The sequence below is a fragment of the Telopea speciosissima genome, chromosome 3, assembly GCF_018873765.1.
Source record: "Telopea speciosissima isolate NSW1024214 ecotype Mountain lineage chromosome 3, Tspe_v1, whole genome shotgun sequence".
NCBI classification, from domain to species: Eukaryota; Viridiplantae; Streptophyta; class Magnoliopsida; order Proteales; family Proteaceae; genus Telopea; species Telopea speciosissima.
This window is the reverse complement of record NC_057918.1, coordinates 50,909,539-50,928,186: the sequence shown is the minus strand read 5'-3', so window position 1 is coordinate 50,928,186 and position 18,648 is coordinate 50,909,539. Positions and strand designations below refer to the sequence as shown.

The 18,648-nt window shown below is 41.2% G+C and overlaps 1 protein-coding gene across 4 annotated transcripts in view; it reads right to left on the bottom strand.

The window, feature by feature from the left end:
* Positions 1 to 18,648, bottom strand: part of LOC122656541 (ribonuclease 2) — a 90,965-nt gene that overhangs the window by 33,203 nt on the left and 39,114 nt on the right. For all 4 annotated transcript variants that reach the window (XM_043851101.1, XM_043851103.1, XM_043851104.1 and 1 more), the window contains exon 6: positions 4,201 to 4,292. In XM_043851101.1, the coding sequence (XP_043707036.1) occupies positions 4,201 to 4,292 (92 nt within the window). The remainder of the gene's footprint in view (positions 1 to 4,200; positions 4,293 to 18,648) is intronic.

Below are 18,648 nucleotides of genomic sequence, written 5' to 3'. Positions count from 1 at the left end.
GCCGGTCTCATTTGTGTTCCCATTGTCCCTTCACATGATTAGTTAGCTGATGTCATAGTACAAGATCTCGGCGAGATCCATAGTTGTCACGGCGCCAAGGCGAACCAAGACGGTGGAGGGTTGTCTAAGCGCTTAGGCGACTAGGAGCTCAAGGCAAGGCTAGTATTTTTTTTAATATATCTATTATATGTAGTATAACAATGATATAATTATTTTACATTGTTTATCAAGAATCAACACTTAAACATAATATAGTTCATACTTGGGATAACATAAACATAATCAACATTCAACAATAATCAGAAACACTAGTGTATAAGACAATGATATTAGGATAAACATATAAAAAATTAAGAATAGCTCAAGAAAAAAAACAAGGCTAAAGTTGATCTATATAGCAGTTTTCAGCAGCAGCAACAGGGGGAAAAAAACCGCAGAGGGCAGAGAGTGAGGCTCTGAGCAGCAACATCAGCAGAGCAACAGTGAAAAACAAAAAAAGAAAACCATTAGTCCACTCCATTACCGTGAGGAGCAGAGGACAGAGAAAGAGCAACAGCAGGTAAAAAAAAGAAAAGAAAAGAAAACCACTAGTCCATTACCGTGAGGAGCACAGGACACTAGGACAGAGAAAAAGCAACAGGGAAAAAAAAACCGTTAGTCCAGTCCATTACCGTGAGGAGCAGAGGACAGAGAAAGAGTAACAGGGGGTGAAAAAAAAGAAAACCATTAGTAGGAGACTAGGAGTAGAGGACAGAGAAAGAGCAAGTGAGCAACAGAGAAAAAAAAAAAAAAAAAAAAAACATTACCAGAGAAGCAGAGGACAGAGGAGTGACTGTGAAAGTGTGAAGTGAGTCGCAGACTCTCATCAACAAGTGAGACTGTGAGAGAAGAAGAATAATAAGAATAAATAAAAAAAAAAGGAGTCGAGTGACTGAAACTTCTAAAAGTATGGAGTACAGTGAGACTGTGAGAGAAGAAGAAGAAGAAAACACATACATACCGTAGAAGAAGAAGAAGAAGAAGAAAAAACACATGCATACCATAGAAGTGAAGAAAAAAAAAAACCATATACATACCTTGAGGAGGAAAAAGGAAGTCTGAAAGTTGAGCTTCAATCACCGTGAGTCCTTGAGAGGTCGTGGTTCTTGACTTCTCGTGGAAGAGCCGAAGAGTTGAAGGAGAGTTGAAACTTGAAAGTTGAAATGTCTCTTTCACGATTAGGTTAATAGAATAATAGGTTGTTTTGACTTGGTTTCACTTTTTTTTCTTTTTTTTTTCACTTAAAAGAGTTGATCCATGCATCTCACACACTTAAAAACTATACATCATCAAATAGGAATGTTAGAATAAGAAATTAAGAATAAACCAAAAAGCAAAGAAGTAGCTATTTAAAAAAATAAAATATAAAAAAAGGGCATAAGGCGATCGATTTGGTCCATAAGTCGGCCTAGGCGCTCAAGGCGACGCCTAGTGGACGCCTTACCAACCAAGACGTATGCCTTACGAAGTATACATAAAGCGTCGACCGCCCAGCCTATGGAAAACCGCCTGGACGCCCAGTCATCGCCTAGGCAACGCCTTGACAACTATGGTGAGATCTCGCTATTTTCTCGGTTTCAGCAGCTCCCGAGACGAAACCACATGCGATACCAAAAACATACAATATCTCGACCGAGATCTCAACCTATATCTCAGTCTCGACTCAAACCAGACCAACTTATAACTTATAAAACCCCCCTCTCGGGTCGAAATCTCGCCTCCTCTCGCCAATGTCGGTCTGTTGTGAAGGGAAAAGCCAACTTTAGTGGATTTTTTTGGCAAATCTCACCTCTAAGTGAAGATTAAAGCCTATGGATTCAACATTCAAGCTTCAACATCAAGAGAGGGAGTCAGTTTGCTTCTCAAGAGCACAGGTAGGTACTATTCATCTCAAAAATAATTTTTTTCATAGAATCAAGATCGATGCTTGTTTGTTGATTATATACTTATTATATGTGATACAAAGTCCACCGATCATTTTTTTCATAGAAACATGATCAAAATAGTGAAAAATATCTGTTTTACCTTCAGCCACTCGTTTCGGTACTGGCTACTCTCAAATGGTAGTACTTGTTACACACTTATACTTGTATTTGTATAATCTGTGTCTCTTACTTTCTTTCCAAGTTTCTAACAATTATTAACAAACTGTCGAACCATCACCATATATGATTATGAATATGAATATGATGCCTAATGCTTAAATGGTTTATGATTTGATGTATTTTAATTCTTAATGCTTATTTAAGTTGTTTTACATCTTTACTTTAAGTATATGAGTTCTAAATATTGTGTGGCTTAGCCTAGGGTAGACCTCAAAATTCACATACGCCGTAGACTATCAACCTAGGGACCGAAGTCAAAGTACCATTTTGGGGTTGAATTTGTACAAACTAATGTTTCCACTGTGTTTAGAAGGCCTAAAATAGGGTGGATGTCAAGTTTCAAGACCTATCTTGGCCATATGGCCACCGAAACCCACGATCGAGTTGAGACGGGGAAATATGCAAGATCTCGCCGAGAACTTGCCGAGATCTCAGTACATCTTGGTTTCGTGGCTTGGCGAAACCAGGGGCAAAACAAAGTTCTAAAACCTTGGCTGATGTATTTACTAAGGGACTTAGTGGTATGATTTTTCATTCTATTGTTTCCAAGTGGGGCATGTGTGATATCTATGCACCAACACCTTGAGGGGGAGTGTTGTAAATGGGTACAAGGGTAGAATTGTCTATTAGGGCTAAAACTGTCATGTACCTATTCTAGATTGTTCTCCTCCATATTATAAATAAAGAGGGCCTGTGTCTCATTAAACACAAGTTATTACACACCAAACAACAGTTTTATATACCATATGTGGTACATCGCGATACACTGAATCCTAGCTTAAAGTATGTTTATAAAAGAATAAAAAAACCAACAAGAAAATTAGAAAAGAAAGAAGGCCTTCGTTGATTAAAGTCCCATGACTTCAAAGTTCAACCCTGACCCCCACTACCCCAGAGCCCCCCTGCAATTCCTCTCTTCTGTCGGCAACTCCGGCGGGCAGCGACTTCTCCCCTCTGCAAAGCTCTTTCTTCTTTTTTTTGATAGTTAGTTAATGACCAAATGGTTAAAGAGCTTATGCTTCTGCTGTCCAGTGCTCAGGCTGCTGTTAGTCTGACTTCTTTTTAAAGCTCCCAGTGAGGATCGAACTCATGACCTAAGGTACTTCTTTTCCGGTATTATTTTTGTCCGTTCTTTTCCCCTCCTCCTCCTCTTTGGATTTATGTTACTGTTATTGTTTTCTTTTTTTCCTTTTTTCTTGTTTTACTCCATCTATGCTCCTGCTTCTCTTTTTTTTATTTTTCTCTTCCACAGCCCTTCCTAAAACCCTGGAACCCTCTCTCTGTTTCTCCTCCTTTGTTTTTTCCCCCTCTATCTTTACTTCCTAATTTGCTCTATTTTACTTTTTCTTCCTTGTTCTCTCCGGGTTTTTTTTTCCCCTCTTTTTTCACTTCCTCGTTCTCTTCTCTTCTTCTTCCCTCTTTTGGGATTTTCCTACCTCAGCAATGACTGCAATGATACTGGCATTGTGTTAATTAAATCGGATATGACTGGGACTAGCGACCATTATAGATTGCTGGTCAGTTAGGGATCTTACAGTTACTGAGAATCTGGGATTTGAGACCATTAACAAGAGCTAAGGTTCTTAAACCTAAAGTTAGTAAGTTACATCGAATTTTGGTTGCATATATTCTTTGTTTTTTGGTAGCATATATTTTGTAATATGTATTGCTGCATTGTTACTTCCACATGGCAAACTGGTGCTTATAGTAACATATATACCATTGCTTCCCTTGTTGGCTTGTTCTATTGCAAAATTTATCAGGCATGCTGTGGAAAGTTACTGTAAACAGTTTATTGTGTTCTTACATAGTACAATGATATATGTTTATCAGTCATGCTGTTAGAAAGTCATGTTGTGGATAGTTCAGCTTTTTCTTACATACTTCGGCGCCTAGTCACCTAAGCACTTAGGCAGCCCTCCAACACCTTGAGCCGCCTTGACAATTATGATGTAAATAAAAGATTATTCAACTTAGAAAGTGTAGAATCTACGGAAGTAACTCTGAGCATTAAAATTTCAGAAAATATAGGAATGAACAGATTTCATATACTAACCGTGACATTATATTTGGAGTAGAGATTGAGGGCTGTTAAAAAATAAGTATACTCATCATGAATTACTGGAGAGGAACAAGTTCCATGCTTCTCTGCAAGCATTAGTATTAAATGGGAATGTGAATACTTGACTAGAAAAGTAAAGTATACACTGAGCATATAATAAAATAATAAATGCGGTAACTAACATTCGTTAACAGAATATCATTGCAAATGTTGGGATTATTCTCCTAAAGTTTTAGCCCGATTGGATCCCTCGTGAATAAATTCTCACACCTGCAACCTAGTTCACTCATCGTTGCTTTACTGTTTATCAAAAGATAAGGGATGACAACTTATGTTATTTTCAAGGGCCTTTTACATACATGCCATTCTTTCTTAAGTTGTTTAATTGATGCAGTGTCACTTGGCTGGTTGGACCAGCATGATAGGATTTGGAGATCCAAACCCAAACAGAAACGGTCCAATTATTTTTGGTCCAACAAGGGTGGAATTAGTTATTTTAGTAGGCTATTTATTTAAGTCTTTTATTTGTTTTAGGTTGAGTACGTAGGCCTTCGAGTTAGGGTCTTTTTGGTATCATTTTTCATTTTGTTTGACCTATTTAAAAAAACGCATTAATAAAAAGCTTTTTGATTAAAAAAAAAAAAAAAGAACTGTTTGTTAACTATTAGACATAATAGAGAATCGAATGAGAAATCGTTTGGGAAGTAGTTATGCGTAAACAATTTTTAAAGGTAGGTGAAGAAATTCCCCCATCACCCATCTTCTTTTCCAAATCAACACAAAACCATAAGGTGAAGAAATTCCCCCAAATCAACACAATGCTGGTAGGTGGGTGGGCTGCCAGACAGGACGGGGATGGAGCGAATGGGGTACGGTGAGGCGGGGGTGGTGTGGGGTAGGTTGCAGGCAAAAGAAGAGGGGGAGACGTGCTGATGGGTTAGGGTTAAAGGATTTCAGAAACAAACCTTCAAAATCAACATATAATGCCTTAATTCTGCTTCTTCTGAAGGCTGACCGATTGGATACAGCCAATCTTGTCTATAGGGAGATGTCTGGCTCGGGTTTTAATATGGATCGGTTCACCATGGGGTACTTTGCTCAGTCCCTCTGCAAGGCTGGAAGGTGGAGAGACGCTTATTGCAGAACAGGAGACTACATCTATGCCTATAAGTTACTCAAGAAGATGGTGGATTGTGGTTACCTTCCAGGATATGTGGTATACAATACCTTGATTGGAGGTATTTATGGAAAGGAGGAATTACCCAGATCTCATATATTGAAGCTTGCTGGAAAAGCTTTACTGTGAAATGCTTGATGCAGGTTTTGTGTTGAATAAGGTAAATGTAGGGCATTTTTCTTCTTGTCTTTGTGGGGTTGGAAAATTTGAAAAGGCATTTTCAATTATTCGTGAAATGATGACCAAGGGATTCATACTTGACAATAGTACTTGCAGGAAGAAGTAGAAGAAGAGGAGCGGGCGGGTGGGAAGAAGAAGGGGCCAGGACTTGTCATTCTAATTAAAGTATGAAATGACGCTTTTAGCCTCGACTTTGAAAGCTTAAGAGCACATGCTAATTAACTTGAGCGAAAAAAATGAAGGAAAAACGTTTTTGGCCATAATCCATAATAGACTCTTGAGTCTATCATCATTTTGGGGGTGTTTTCATTTATTTTAAATAAAAACAAGTTTCAAAAGTGATACCAAACATATAAAAAAAAATGAAAAATTGTCAGAAAATGAAAATGAAAAAAGATACGAAAAAGGCCCTTAGAGTTGCAAGTTATTTCAGTTTCATAGTCTAACTAGGAGTCATGTTATTTTCTCTTTATAATTGCATGTATCCCAACAATGGGCAGTGAAATGAATTGAATAGAAGTTTGTTGCATTTACTCCTTGAGAGAGTGTGATTGTGTGATCTCTTTCCCCTTTCCCTACAACTTTTCTCTTCTCCTATCCGGCCCTCCACCAATTTGGTATCAAAGCCAAAGGATCCATCTCTTTCCCTGTCCATCCATAGTTCAAGATCTCGGCGAGACCTCGCCGAGACCTTGCTTTTAACTCGATCTCGTAGGATCTCGAGACGAAACGCCTTACGATACACAAATATGTCATTATCTCGCTCGAGATCTTGGTTTCTTGCCGAGATCTCAAGCTATTTCTCGTTTCAGTTCGACTCGGTAGAACCAGAACGCTCATAATATACCATAACTCGACGAGATTTCGACTCGCTCTCGCCTGTCTCACCTCTGTGAAGGGGAAACTCCATCTTTGGGTCATTTTTTTCATTTCTTTTGGCAAATCACACCTCCAACACCTCATCAAAGCTTGATTCATTAAAGATTGAAGCTGTTAATCTCCTCCAAGCTGCATCTCAAGAACCTAAGGTAACTATTCATCTCAAAAATTATATTTTTCATAGAAACATGATCTAAACTTGTAGACTACCTAACTTAGGGTCCGTAGTCAAAGTAACATTTTGGGTTTGAATTTGTAAAAACTAAGGGTTCCACTGTGTTTAGAAGGCCTAAAATAGGGGGAATGTCACGTTTCAGCCTCTATCTTGGCTATATGGCCACCGAAACCTACCATCGAGTTCAGGAAAAAAAATACATGATCTCACTAAGATCTCGCCGAGATCTCGGTTTCGTGGCCTGGCGAAACCAAAGGCAAAACCAAGACCTAAAACCTTGTGTCCATCTCTCTCATCTCATTCTCCTTCTTCCCTATTCTCCCTTTCATTACTCTTCATCCAATACCAGCAAAACAACCCCCCCCCAAAAAAAAAAAAAAACCTGTGTATCACTTTCCATCTCCCATCCCTTTCCTTTGACCCCACTGAAACCCCAGCCTCACCTTTCCCTTCCCCATCTACCTCGCTGTAAGCTGTAACAGTGAAACACACCAAAAAAAAAAAAGGAAACCTTGCACCACAGAAACCCTCTCCCATCTCTTGCTGAAACCCAAACCCCAACCCACTGGCCGCTGAAACCCAACCCCATCCCTCCCGATTCCCCTTAGCAGAACCCCCACTGTCTTCCCTTTCACCGTGTGAATCGATTGAACATTCCCACCCTTCGGTCCCACCGATTGAAGAAAAAAAAGTAGAGAAGAGATAATGAGAGGTATCAAATCAGAGAAAGAAAAAAAAAAGAGAGAGAGAGAAGAAGATAGAAGAAGAGAAGCAGAGAATCAGAGAGTCAAAACAAAAGATAGAAGACATACCTGGTTCAAAATTCTCCAGCAAGTCGACTCCCAGTATCACCACCATCTTCGAAGTCACAAAGCCACCTCCCTCTCGGCATCGTCTCCTTCGAATTTGCAACCCACCACCGAGAGGAGTCCATGGGGCCCCCCTGTGAAATGAACAAAACCCCCCCTTGTTTTTGCTGGGCTGGATCCTCCAGCTCCCGCCACGGCTGGAGGAAACCCAATCCCTCTGATGAAGCCTAGTCCGACTCAAAATCCATCCCTGAGTCATCCGCTGGCAGAAGATAAGATCTATCTTTTACAAACCCCATTCCTTCCCATATTATCCCCCCTCTTCTTCATATTTCACTTTTAAGTCTATATATTTGTTTTTCCCAAAATTGCCCCCATTTCCTCTACCCATATTCTAAATTGTTCTTTTATTTATCAACTTCCAAGATTACCCCTCCCCCATTATACATTAAATCCTTCTTGTGGTTCTATTTGAACTCCAATATTACGACGTTGCCATTCTTTTATAGAGCTCAGATTATTTACAGTTTTGCCATTCAACCCTTTGTCTTTGAGTGTTTCTTGTTTAGCTTAACTATGGTAGCCAACAGTGAAATTCTTCAACAATTTAATTCTTATAATGCTGAAACTGATGCAGAATTTGATATTGTTTACTCCCTCATTTTACGATCAGGAGTAGACCGAGCTAGCAAAGACGAGAGGAAAGGGCCGTGACAAACTAGGGAACCAATGAGAGACGGTTAGTCAAGGGTTAATCAGCGGCACGTGGGTAAGTGACCACAGGAATAGTGATCGTGAATGGTGCGACCCACCACATCTGAAAATGGTAGTAGATTGCAAACCACACAGAGACACATGGCACAGGCAGTTAGCAGTTTGGAAGGATCGTGACCCTGATACAAGGAGGGATATGGAGGTGTTGGTTACGGAAGTTGCAAAGTAAAGGTTTTCTATATAAAATAAAAGCCAAGCTCAAAAAGGACAACACCACATCACCAGGCAAAACCTGCAACTCTACTTTTCTTCTCTTGTAATTTTTCTTCTTTCAAGCATGTACGGTTGTATCATCCATGTTAGGGCAACACAGAGCTATGTCTGGGGTCCACGCCTATGTTGGTATGATCTAATGCAGTTTATTCTTTTATCATTGCCGTTATTTTATTCTTTATCATTGTCTTTGTTTTTGTTCCTTGAATCCGTTTTCTTCCAATGTCCTTGGATTTGACCTACGCTTTTGGTTTAACCCCAAAGTCCTTAGAGTTACTCAGACAAGAGGGAGACCAATCTCCTGATTGGGAGTTAGAACAGGCCATTTCCAGCCTCATTTGAGCCTGCGCAAAGGCTCTGGCACGCCCGTGCTACCCCCATTACACGCATGTGTCACTATGTGTAGGTGTTGGATTTTTCCACCAATAGATACTCTCACTGCCGTTGTCAATTTCATTAAGACAATGATGGAATCAATGCAAGCTTCTATTGATCAACTGAAAGCTTCTAATAAAGGAAAGAGTCTCATGCTATCTGAGGATTCTTCCAACTCTGTCCCACAGGGCCCGCCTCATAATACGCCGTTACTCCCACCACAGCATACACCACCACCCCTACCTTATGGAGTTGGTCATTATGATGATTATGGAACCAAAAGAGCAGCAAAGTTGGACGTTCTTGATTTTTATGGAGATAATAATCCAGAACAGTAACTTGACTGGATTCACAGTTTGGAGACCTTTTTCAGGTGGTACGGTTTGACCGAGGCCAGGAAAGTTTTATTTGCATAAGCTAAACTAAAAGGCACAACTCGAGATTGGTGGATAAAGCAGCAACAACAAAATCGGACTCGAGGCATTGGTTTAGTTACTATTTGGGCTGAAATGCATGAAGTCATGAACAAAATATTCTTGCCTACTGACTACAAGCAACGCATACACCTCAGGTTTGCACAGTTGAGGAGTTTGTTGCCGGATTCTATTATTACGCCACTTGATCTGATTTTGATTGGGATGAAGAAGTATTGGCCGCACAGTTTTGCAATGGTTTGCACCCTCAGATCAGTACTGCACTCGCATCCAATCGACTACCTACAATGGAAGATGTAGTACAGGTTACATATCCTGCAGAAGAAAATCTGAAACAACTTTACACTCGAAGGAATTTTCCAGACACTTTTCCTAGGGGTAACAATTACAATCATCAACAATCTTCCCCCCAAGAGTCACTAGGCAAACCACAGGCTACTAATTCATCTATGGCATCTTCACAGCCTAATCAGCAATATTCTCCACCTAAACGTGTTACTTCAGATGGCCTTCTTGGTCCTTTTCCAAACTCGACGGAGTCGAGTTCTTTTCAGATGAGGAGAATTGATGCAGTATCACTTGGCTGGTTGGACCAGCATGATAGGATTTGGAGACCCAAATCCAAACAGAACAGGTCCAATGGTTTTTGGTCCAACAAGGGTTGGAATTAGTTATTTTAGAAGGTTATTTATTTAAGTCTTTTATTTGTTTTAAGTGGAGTACGTAGGAGTAAGAGTTAGAGTTGCAAGTTATTTCAGTTTCATAATCTAACTAGGAGTCGTGTTATTTTCCCTTTAAATACTTGCATGTAACCCAACAATGGGCAATGAAGTAAATTGAATAGAAGTTTGTTGAGTTTACTCTTTGAGAGTGTGATTGTGTGATCTCTTTCCCCTTTCCCTACAACTTTTCACCTCTCCTATCTGGCCCTCCACCATTAATTCTTCTCTCTTTTACTTTAAATTCCAGAATTACCCCCACTAAAATAGTTTCTTCCAATTAAATCACTGCTCTATTCTCTTCAACTTGTTTGTCCTAAATTCCTGCATATTTAAAGTTTTTTCACTATTCACTCAAATTGAGATATTTATTAGTTTGGCAGGCCCATAGCAACTCTAAATTGTGTTTTCGGAACTCGTGGTCACATCAATTGGTATCAAAGCCAAAAGTCCCCATTCCTAACCTATACCTTGGTGGCTAATAGTGAGAACCACCCACAACTTAACTCCTATAACTTGTGTTTTGGAACCCGTGGTCACATCAATTGGGATCAGAGCCAAAAGTCCTCATTCCTAACCTATACCATGGAGGCCAATAGTGAGGTCCTCACACAACTTGTTGCAATATCAGAAACTAGACAATCAGATTAGAGAGAGGAGAAGAAAAGAGAGAAGAAGAAGAGAGTGCAAATCCCAAAGAGAGGGGGGACTGGCGGTAGAACTGAGAGTTCTATCACAAGTCACCCAATATCATATATAATCATAATAGAAAATAAAACTTAGGACAAAACTGCCCTTTCATCTGACCGAAATACTAAAGAACACAAATAACCCAAGTACAAAGACCTACCTGCCCTTATAACCTTATAACCACCTATTTCAACACTCCCCCTCAAGCTGGAGCATATACATCAACCATGCTCAGCTTGTTATAACAAGACCCAAAACTAGGAGCAAACAAGGACTTTGTGAACACATTAGCAATCTGATCAGATGAAGAGACAAAAGGTGTCTCAACCAACTTCTTCAAAACAGCACTGCGAACAAAGTGACAATCCACCTCTATATGCTTAGTTCTCTCATAAGAGACAGGTTACTAGCAATATAGATGGCTGCCTAGTTGTCACAAAACATCTTCATCGGGGTTGGAACTGGAAACCCCATCTCAAGTAGGAGAGACCTAACCCACATCAATTCTGCAGTGGTATGGGCCATGGCTCTATACTCTGCTTCAGCACTGGATCTGGCAATCGTGGTCTGCTTCTTGCTTCGCCACGTAACCAGATTTCCCCCAACAAACATACAATACCCTGTAGTAGATCAACGGTCACTAGCTGAACCTGCCCAATTTGCATCAAAGTAGGCAACAAGCTCCATATGTTTATTTGTACAATAAATCAGCCTCTTCCCAGGGGCCCCCTTCAAATACCAAAGAATCCAAATGAATGCATCCCAATGAGACTTACAAGGAGACTGCATAAACTAGCTAAGAACACCAACAACATAAGAAATATCTGGTCTAGTGACAGTCAAATACAACAACTTCCCAATTAAGCTTATGTAGGAATGAACATCCTTAAGACCCTCACCATCATCAGAGCCAAACTTGTGATTAGGGTCCATAGGAATATCTACTGGTTTGGCAACCAGCATATCAGTTTTGGTAAAGAGGTCTAACACGTATTTCCTTTGGGACAGGTTGATTCCCTTATTACTTCGAATAACCTCAATCCCAAGGAAGTAGTAAAGCTGACCCAAATCTTTAGTTCAAAAATGTTGTTGCAAGTAATTTTTCACCTCCTTGATCCCACTCTCATCATTCCCTAACACAATAATGTCATCAACATAAACAACAAGAACAACCAATTTCTCTCCTTGGCGACGAACAAACACAGAATGATCTAAGAAGCATTGAGTAAAACCAAAATCAGTCACAACTGAACTAAACTTCTCAAACCACGCTCGGGAAGACTGTTTCAGCCCATAAATGGCCATGTGCAGCCTACACACACATCCACTATTCTCCCCTTGAAAACCATAGCCTGGAGGTTGTTCTATATAGACCTCCTCAAGTAGAACACCACTAAAGAAAAGCATTTTTATATCTAACTGGTATAAGGACCAATCAAAATTCACAGCCAGAGAAATAATGAGGCGAAAGGAATTCAGCCTAGCCACAGGAGAGAAGGTCTCAAAAGAGTCAATGCCATAAGTCTGGGTGTACCCTTTAGCTACCAGGCGGGCTTTGAGCCACTCAACAGACCCATCAGAATTATACTTAATAGTATACACCCACCGGCACTTGATTATGTCTTTACCAGGAGGTAAATCCACCAACTCCCATGTATGTCGAGTCAATAAAGCATCCATTTCCACATCCATGGCCTTTTTCCAAGTAGGGTTATGAAGAGCCTCAGTGTGAGAGCGAGGAACAGTATAAGAAGACAAAGAGGTGGCAAGACTATGAGGATGTTAGTTATATTGGGCCAGAATACCGTGGGGGTATTCTGGACTTTTTTCCTTTATTATTTGTTAGTTTCTTATGTGGTTTAATCCCACTTAGCTTATGTAATTATATTTACTATTTCATTATAGTTATAAATACAATGTACTTGGGATGAACTAATCATCCAAGCATTAACCTAATTCAAATCTGTTTCTACATGGTATCAGAGCAGATTTCGAACTAAGGACATCAATTTTCCTCGGTTTTTGTTCTTCTTCTCTCTCTTGATCTTCTTCGCTTCTAGTTCTCTCCTTCTTCTCCCTTGTTCTTCATTCCCATATAGGGCAGCACTGATGAGGTAATCATGTGATCCAGTTGCTGCCCCCATTACCTCATTTATGACTTATAATTCTGTTCGATAGACTCCAATCAACACTGCTGCGATATTGGTTCTTCAGTTCCTTCTTGGAGATTGCTTCTACATCAGATACAAGGGCTCCTCTCCTCTCTTTGAAGACCAGAAGCTGCTGCAGAATTGTTGTTTTATTGGTTCAGAAATTATTCCTCAAGATTGAAGACTTCCTTGAGATCGATTCCTTCGTTATCAGGGTTTTTTTCAAAACCCTGACATCTATCGATCTTAGGGTTATTGCTGCCCACTGTTGCTGATTTTTTCCAGGTGTTTTCTTCACTTATAAGGGCTCCTTCGATAGCTATATCAGCTTCTACAGATCTCTTTTTTTGGTGTGTGAAGACCTTGAGATCGATCTCATTATTACAGGGTTTTTTAAACCCTAATTCTATCGATATTGGGCTGCTGCACCTGTTTATTTTGGATCTGATTTTTCTGCACATGTGTTTCTCTTATTAAGGACTTCTCTACCTCAGTTTTTCAGCCACTTTGATATTATTTATTGCAGCCTAGGCTCATCCATCGATTCCATCACTTTAGGGTTTTGTTCAAAACGCTAAAAACCATAATCGATCAAGGTTCCTTTTTGGCTGCTGGTTCTATTTGTTTGGGCCTTTACTTGAAGTTGTTTGGCCTTCTCTGCTGCCGGTATGGGTGACTCTACCAACTCTCTCTGCTATACATTTCATGATGGCAATCACAAGACAGATTATTACAGCTTTCCACCTAACCCCATCAAACCGGATGGCTCAAATTACCTTCGTGGTCCAGATCAGCCTCCTTTGCCATTGCTGGCCGTGGCCTCACTGATCATATTGATGGCACTATTGTTAAGCCTAGTGATAAAGGCCCTAATCGACTAAGTGGCTGGCCAATAATGGTGTTCTCATGTCCTACCTTATAGGCTCTATGACTTGACTTTACAAAGATAATTTTCTTCCTCTGGATCTGCCGACCAGATTTGGGCTGCTTGCAAGGAGACCTACGGACAGCTTGGCAATGATGCCCAGGTTTATGAAATTCGAAAGAAGGTCCTTCACACTACTCAGGGAGACCTTTCTGTTTCGGACTACTATGCTTCTCTCCGCAGCCTGTGGCAACAATTGGATCATTACTCTGATTTTCACCCCTCTACAGTTGCAGATATTGCCTCTTATAAGAAACATGTGGACAAGATCAGAGTCTATGATTTTCTAGCTGGTTTGAATATGGAGTATGATCCCATTCGTGTTCAAGTGTTGGGCCATACACCTTTTCCCACACTTGAACAATCTTAAGAATTGGTTTCTTCTGAGGAGAACCGTAGGGCTGCCATGTTACATCCTCCTATTACTGACAGATCTGCTCTCAAAGCTGCTGCCCCCATCACTCCTACACCTATTGGCACTGCTTCTCTTGGTGATTGTACTACAAGGACTGTTGTTTGTGAGCACTGTCACAAACCATATCACACCAAGGAGAGGTGCTGGAAACTTCATGGGGAACCAGCTGACTTTGAAGCAAAATGGGCTGCCAAGACCAAGACCAAGACAAAGCCCAAGGCCCATCGATCGAGATCATATTACGGCACTTACTATCGACCCTGGTCTATCCCAGGATGAGCTACAGTGCATTTCGACATATGCTGAGGTCTTCCGCTGCTGCTGTCTCTACTACATCAGCTACTGCCAATTCTTCCGCTCATTCAGGTTCACACTTTGCCCGGTCAGGTATTCCTCTTGCCGATCATTGTGATTCTGTAGCCTCCAATCCTTGGATCATAGATTCTGGGGCTACAGATCATATGACCGGTTCCTCTAGTTTGTTTCATTGATACTCTCCTACTTCAGGGAAGGACAAGGTCAAAGTAGCTGATGGTTCTCTTTCATCTATCTCTGGAAAGGGAATCATCAATTGCACTTCCTCCCTTCCATTAACTTCTGTTTTGCACATTCCTAATTTTACTACTAACCCTCTTTCCATTAGTAGTATTACTCGTGATCTTAACTGTAAAGTTACTTTCTTTCCTTCTCATTGTGTGTTTCAAGATCTGGCCTCTGGGAAGACAATTGGATTGGGTAAAGTGCACGGTGGGCTGTACCTGCTTGATGATGGTCGCTTCTCTCCACCACCATTACCTTCTCCACTATACCAGAACTCCATGGTCTCTTCTGAACTCTACCAGTGGCACTCTAGGTTAGGTCACCCCCCCTCTTTAGGAATTTTAGCACATTTATTTCCTAGTTTGGTCACCCTACATACTAAGGATGACTTTTTTTGTGAGGCGTGTGTTCTGGCCAAACAGACACGTTCAAATTATCCTATTTCAAATAAAAGAAGTTCTTCTTGTTTTGAGTTAGTGCATTCTAATGTTTGGGGCCCTAATCGTAAACCCTCTATTTCTGGCCATCGGTGGTTTGTCTCTTTCATTGATTGTCATTCTAGGAACACATGGGTCTATCTCTTGCACACCAAAAATCAAGTTTTTTCATGCTTTCAACACTTTCATAAAATGGTCCAAACTCAGTTCCAGGCTACTCTCAAAATATTGAGAAGTGATAATGGAACAGAGTATAAAGAATCACAATTTCAAAAATATTTGGCTGGCCATGGAATCATTCATCAGACTAGCTATGTTGATACCCCTGCCCAGAATGGTGTGGCAAAAAGGAAAAACCGCCACTTGTTAGAAATGGCCAGAGCATTAATGTTTGCGAGGAATGTCCCGTCTCAATATTGGGGGGATGCGGTTATCACGGCAATCTATCTCATCAATAGGCTGCCATCTCGGGTACTTCACTCCCGTAGCCCCTCTGATGTTTTAATTGGTAATTCCTCCTTTACTGTGCCTCCCAAGGTGTTTGGTTGTGTGTGTTATGCTCGAGATACTAAATCTCCCAGCAAACTTGAACCTCGAGGACTCTGTTGTATTTTCTTGGGTTATTCTCCAACCCAGAAAGGCTATAAATGTTACCATCCCCCTTCCCGCCGTACCATGGTTAGCATGGATGTTGTTTTCCATGAGTCCCTTTCTTATTATTCTTCGCCACCTCTTCGGGGAGAGTCTTTGGTGAAGATGTGGCTTTCGAGATTCCTCTACCGAGGAGCCTCGGCTGCCCACCCTCTTTACCACCCACGGCTGCTGTCCAGCCCCTTTTGGATGCTTCCCATCCACCCTTGGATGCTGCCCATCCTACTTTGGAGACCTCCCAACAACCTCTGGCTGTTCCTCCCTCACCTAATGGGAATCCTTTACAAGGGGAGACCATAGAAAATAGTGTTGTTAATATTCCTACTCAGGGGGAGCAGACTCCGGTCCAGAGAACTATTGGTGAATTTCAGAAGAGAATTGACAACTCCAACATTATCACCTATACAAGGGGAAGGTCCACAAGAGGGCAGTTGCATCCCACTATAGCACTAGTACCCATCCAATTGCCGGCTCCAGACACAGATCCTACATCTCCTGGTAATCCATCTCCTTCCGACCTACCTATTGCACTTCGCAAAGGTACTAGGACTTGCACTTTACATCCCATATCTCATTTTGTTTTGTATAACTCTCTTTCTCCCTCTTTTCGTGCATTTGTATCTTCTCTTTCCTCTGTTTAGGTTCCTAGAAATTGGCAGGAAGCATCTATAGATGGAAAGTGGAAGACAAGCAATGTTGGAAGAAATGAGAGCACTACACAAAAATAATACGTGGGATCTTGTGGCTCTTCCTCCAGGGAAAAAACCAGCGGGCTATAGATGGGTCTTCGTAGTTAAACAGAAGGCTGATGGTTCGGTGGACAGGTACAAGGCACGTTTGGTTGCAAAGGGGTTCACTCAGACTTATGGAGTTGACTATCAGGAGACCTTTGCACCAGTGGCAAAGCTCAACACTGTCAGGGTGTTATTATCTTGTGCTGCAAATCTTGGGTGGGATCTTCAGCAATTAGATGTCAAAAATGCCTTTCTCCATGGGGAGCTTGAGGAGGAGGTATATATGGACATTCCACCTGGTTTCTCTGATGACAGGACTAAGGGCAAGGTTTGTAAATTGAAGCGTGCCCTTTATGGCTTGAAGCAGTCACCCAGGGCCTGGTTTGGCAGATTTCATAAGGCTATAATTTCAGCAGGTTACAAGCAGAGCAATGCTGATCACACTTTGTTTACCAGACGACTTGGTGACAAGGTTACTCTTCTCGTAGTCTATGCGGATGATATTGTGATCACTGATAATGATGATGCTGCAATCAGGGATTTGAAAATTCTTCTTGGCCGTGAGTTTGAGGTCAAAGATCTTGGTCCCCTAAAATATTTTCTAGGGATAGAAGTTGCTCGATCTTCAAAGGGCATCTTGTTGTCTCAAAGAAAATATGTCCTTGATCTATTGACTGAGACAGGGCTACTTGGCTGTCATCCTTCAGATACTCCGATGGAAGCTACTACAAAACTTAGGGAGTAAGAGGGTGAGCCGGTTGACAAGGGTGCCTATCAGCGATTAGTAGGCAAACTAATCTACCTTTCCCACACACGCCCTGACATTGCAGTTGCTGTGAGTTTGGTGAGTCAGTTCATGCATGATCCATATTCTTCTCATATGGATGCGGTCCGTCGTTTATTTTGAGGTACTTGAAGTCTGCTCCAGGAAAGGGAATTCTTCTATCTGCCAATGGTCACTTAAAGGTTGAAGCCTATACTGATGCCGATTGGGCTGGTTCTCCTGACAGGAAATCTATCTCTGGCTACTGTTCCTTTATGGGTGGAAACCTTGTCACATGGCAAAGAAAAAAGCAGAATGTTGTGGCAAGGTCTAGTGCTGAAGCCGAATTCCGCGCAATGGCACAAGGAATTTGTGAACTTCTGTGGCTTAAAGGGTTATTGCAGGATATTGGTGTTGTTGTCCATCTTCCAATAATGCGGTCATTAGTATTGCTCATAACCCTGTCCAGCATGATCGCACGAAACATGTGGAGGTTGACCGACATTTCATCAAGGAGAAGCTTGAAGCTGGCCTCGTTTGTGTTCCCTTTGTGAAGTCTTCTGATCAGCTAGCTGATGTGTTCACTAAGGGATTGAGTAGCAAGCTGTTTCATCCGTTCTTAGTCAAGTTGGGCATGCATGATATATATGCTCCAACTTGAGAAGGAGTGTTAGTTATATTGGGCCAGAATACCGTGGGGGTATTCTGGACTTTTTTCCTTTATTATTTGTTAGTTTCTTATGTGGTTTAATCCCACATTGCTTATGTAATTATTTTTACTATTTCATTATAGTTATAAATACAATGTGCTTGGGATGAACTAATCATCCAAGCATTAACCTAATTCAAATCTGTTTCTACAGAGGATAAGATGGAAGATGGGATAAAGAGACAAACTTCTTAATAGGATAGGTAACTAAAGATTTGTGAGTACAGGAACGTTTACCTTTCCGAGTGGCAATAGGTAAGTCATCAGGATCCAGATCAGCTGGTAACTCAGAAAAATCATGTAAGACTGGATCTCCACCAAAGGTTGAGGAACGCACAGGAAGCGATGCAGAAGGGCCAATCTGATCTGTATGGAGCTACCCAATGTGCCTCTTGCGCCAGTACACCTGTGGTGGAGTACACATAGGAACAATGGCAGGAATTGGAGGAGGGTCAGACACAGCTAATGGATCACTGGACACGATGGGCTGATCAGAAAAATAGGATGTACCTTTGAAGAAGGTGACATCCACACTCACAAATTGCCTTCGGGTGAGAGGGTCATAGCACCTATATCCCTTCTAGGTCCTAGAGTAACCCAAGAAGATACACTTGATTGACCGAGGGTCCAACTTATCACCATGGAGATGGAGATTATAAACAAAGCAAACACACCCAAACACTCGAAGAGGCA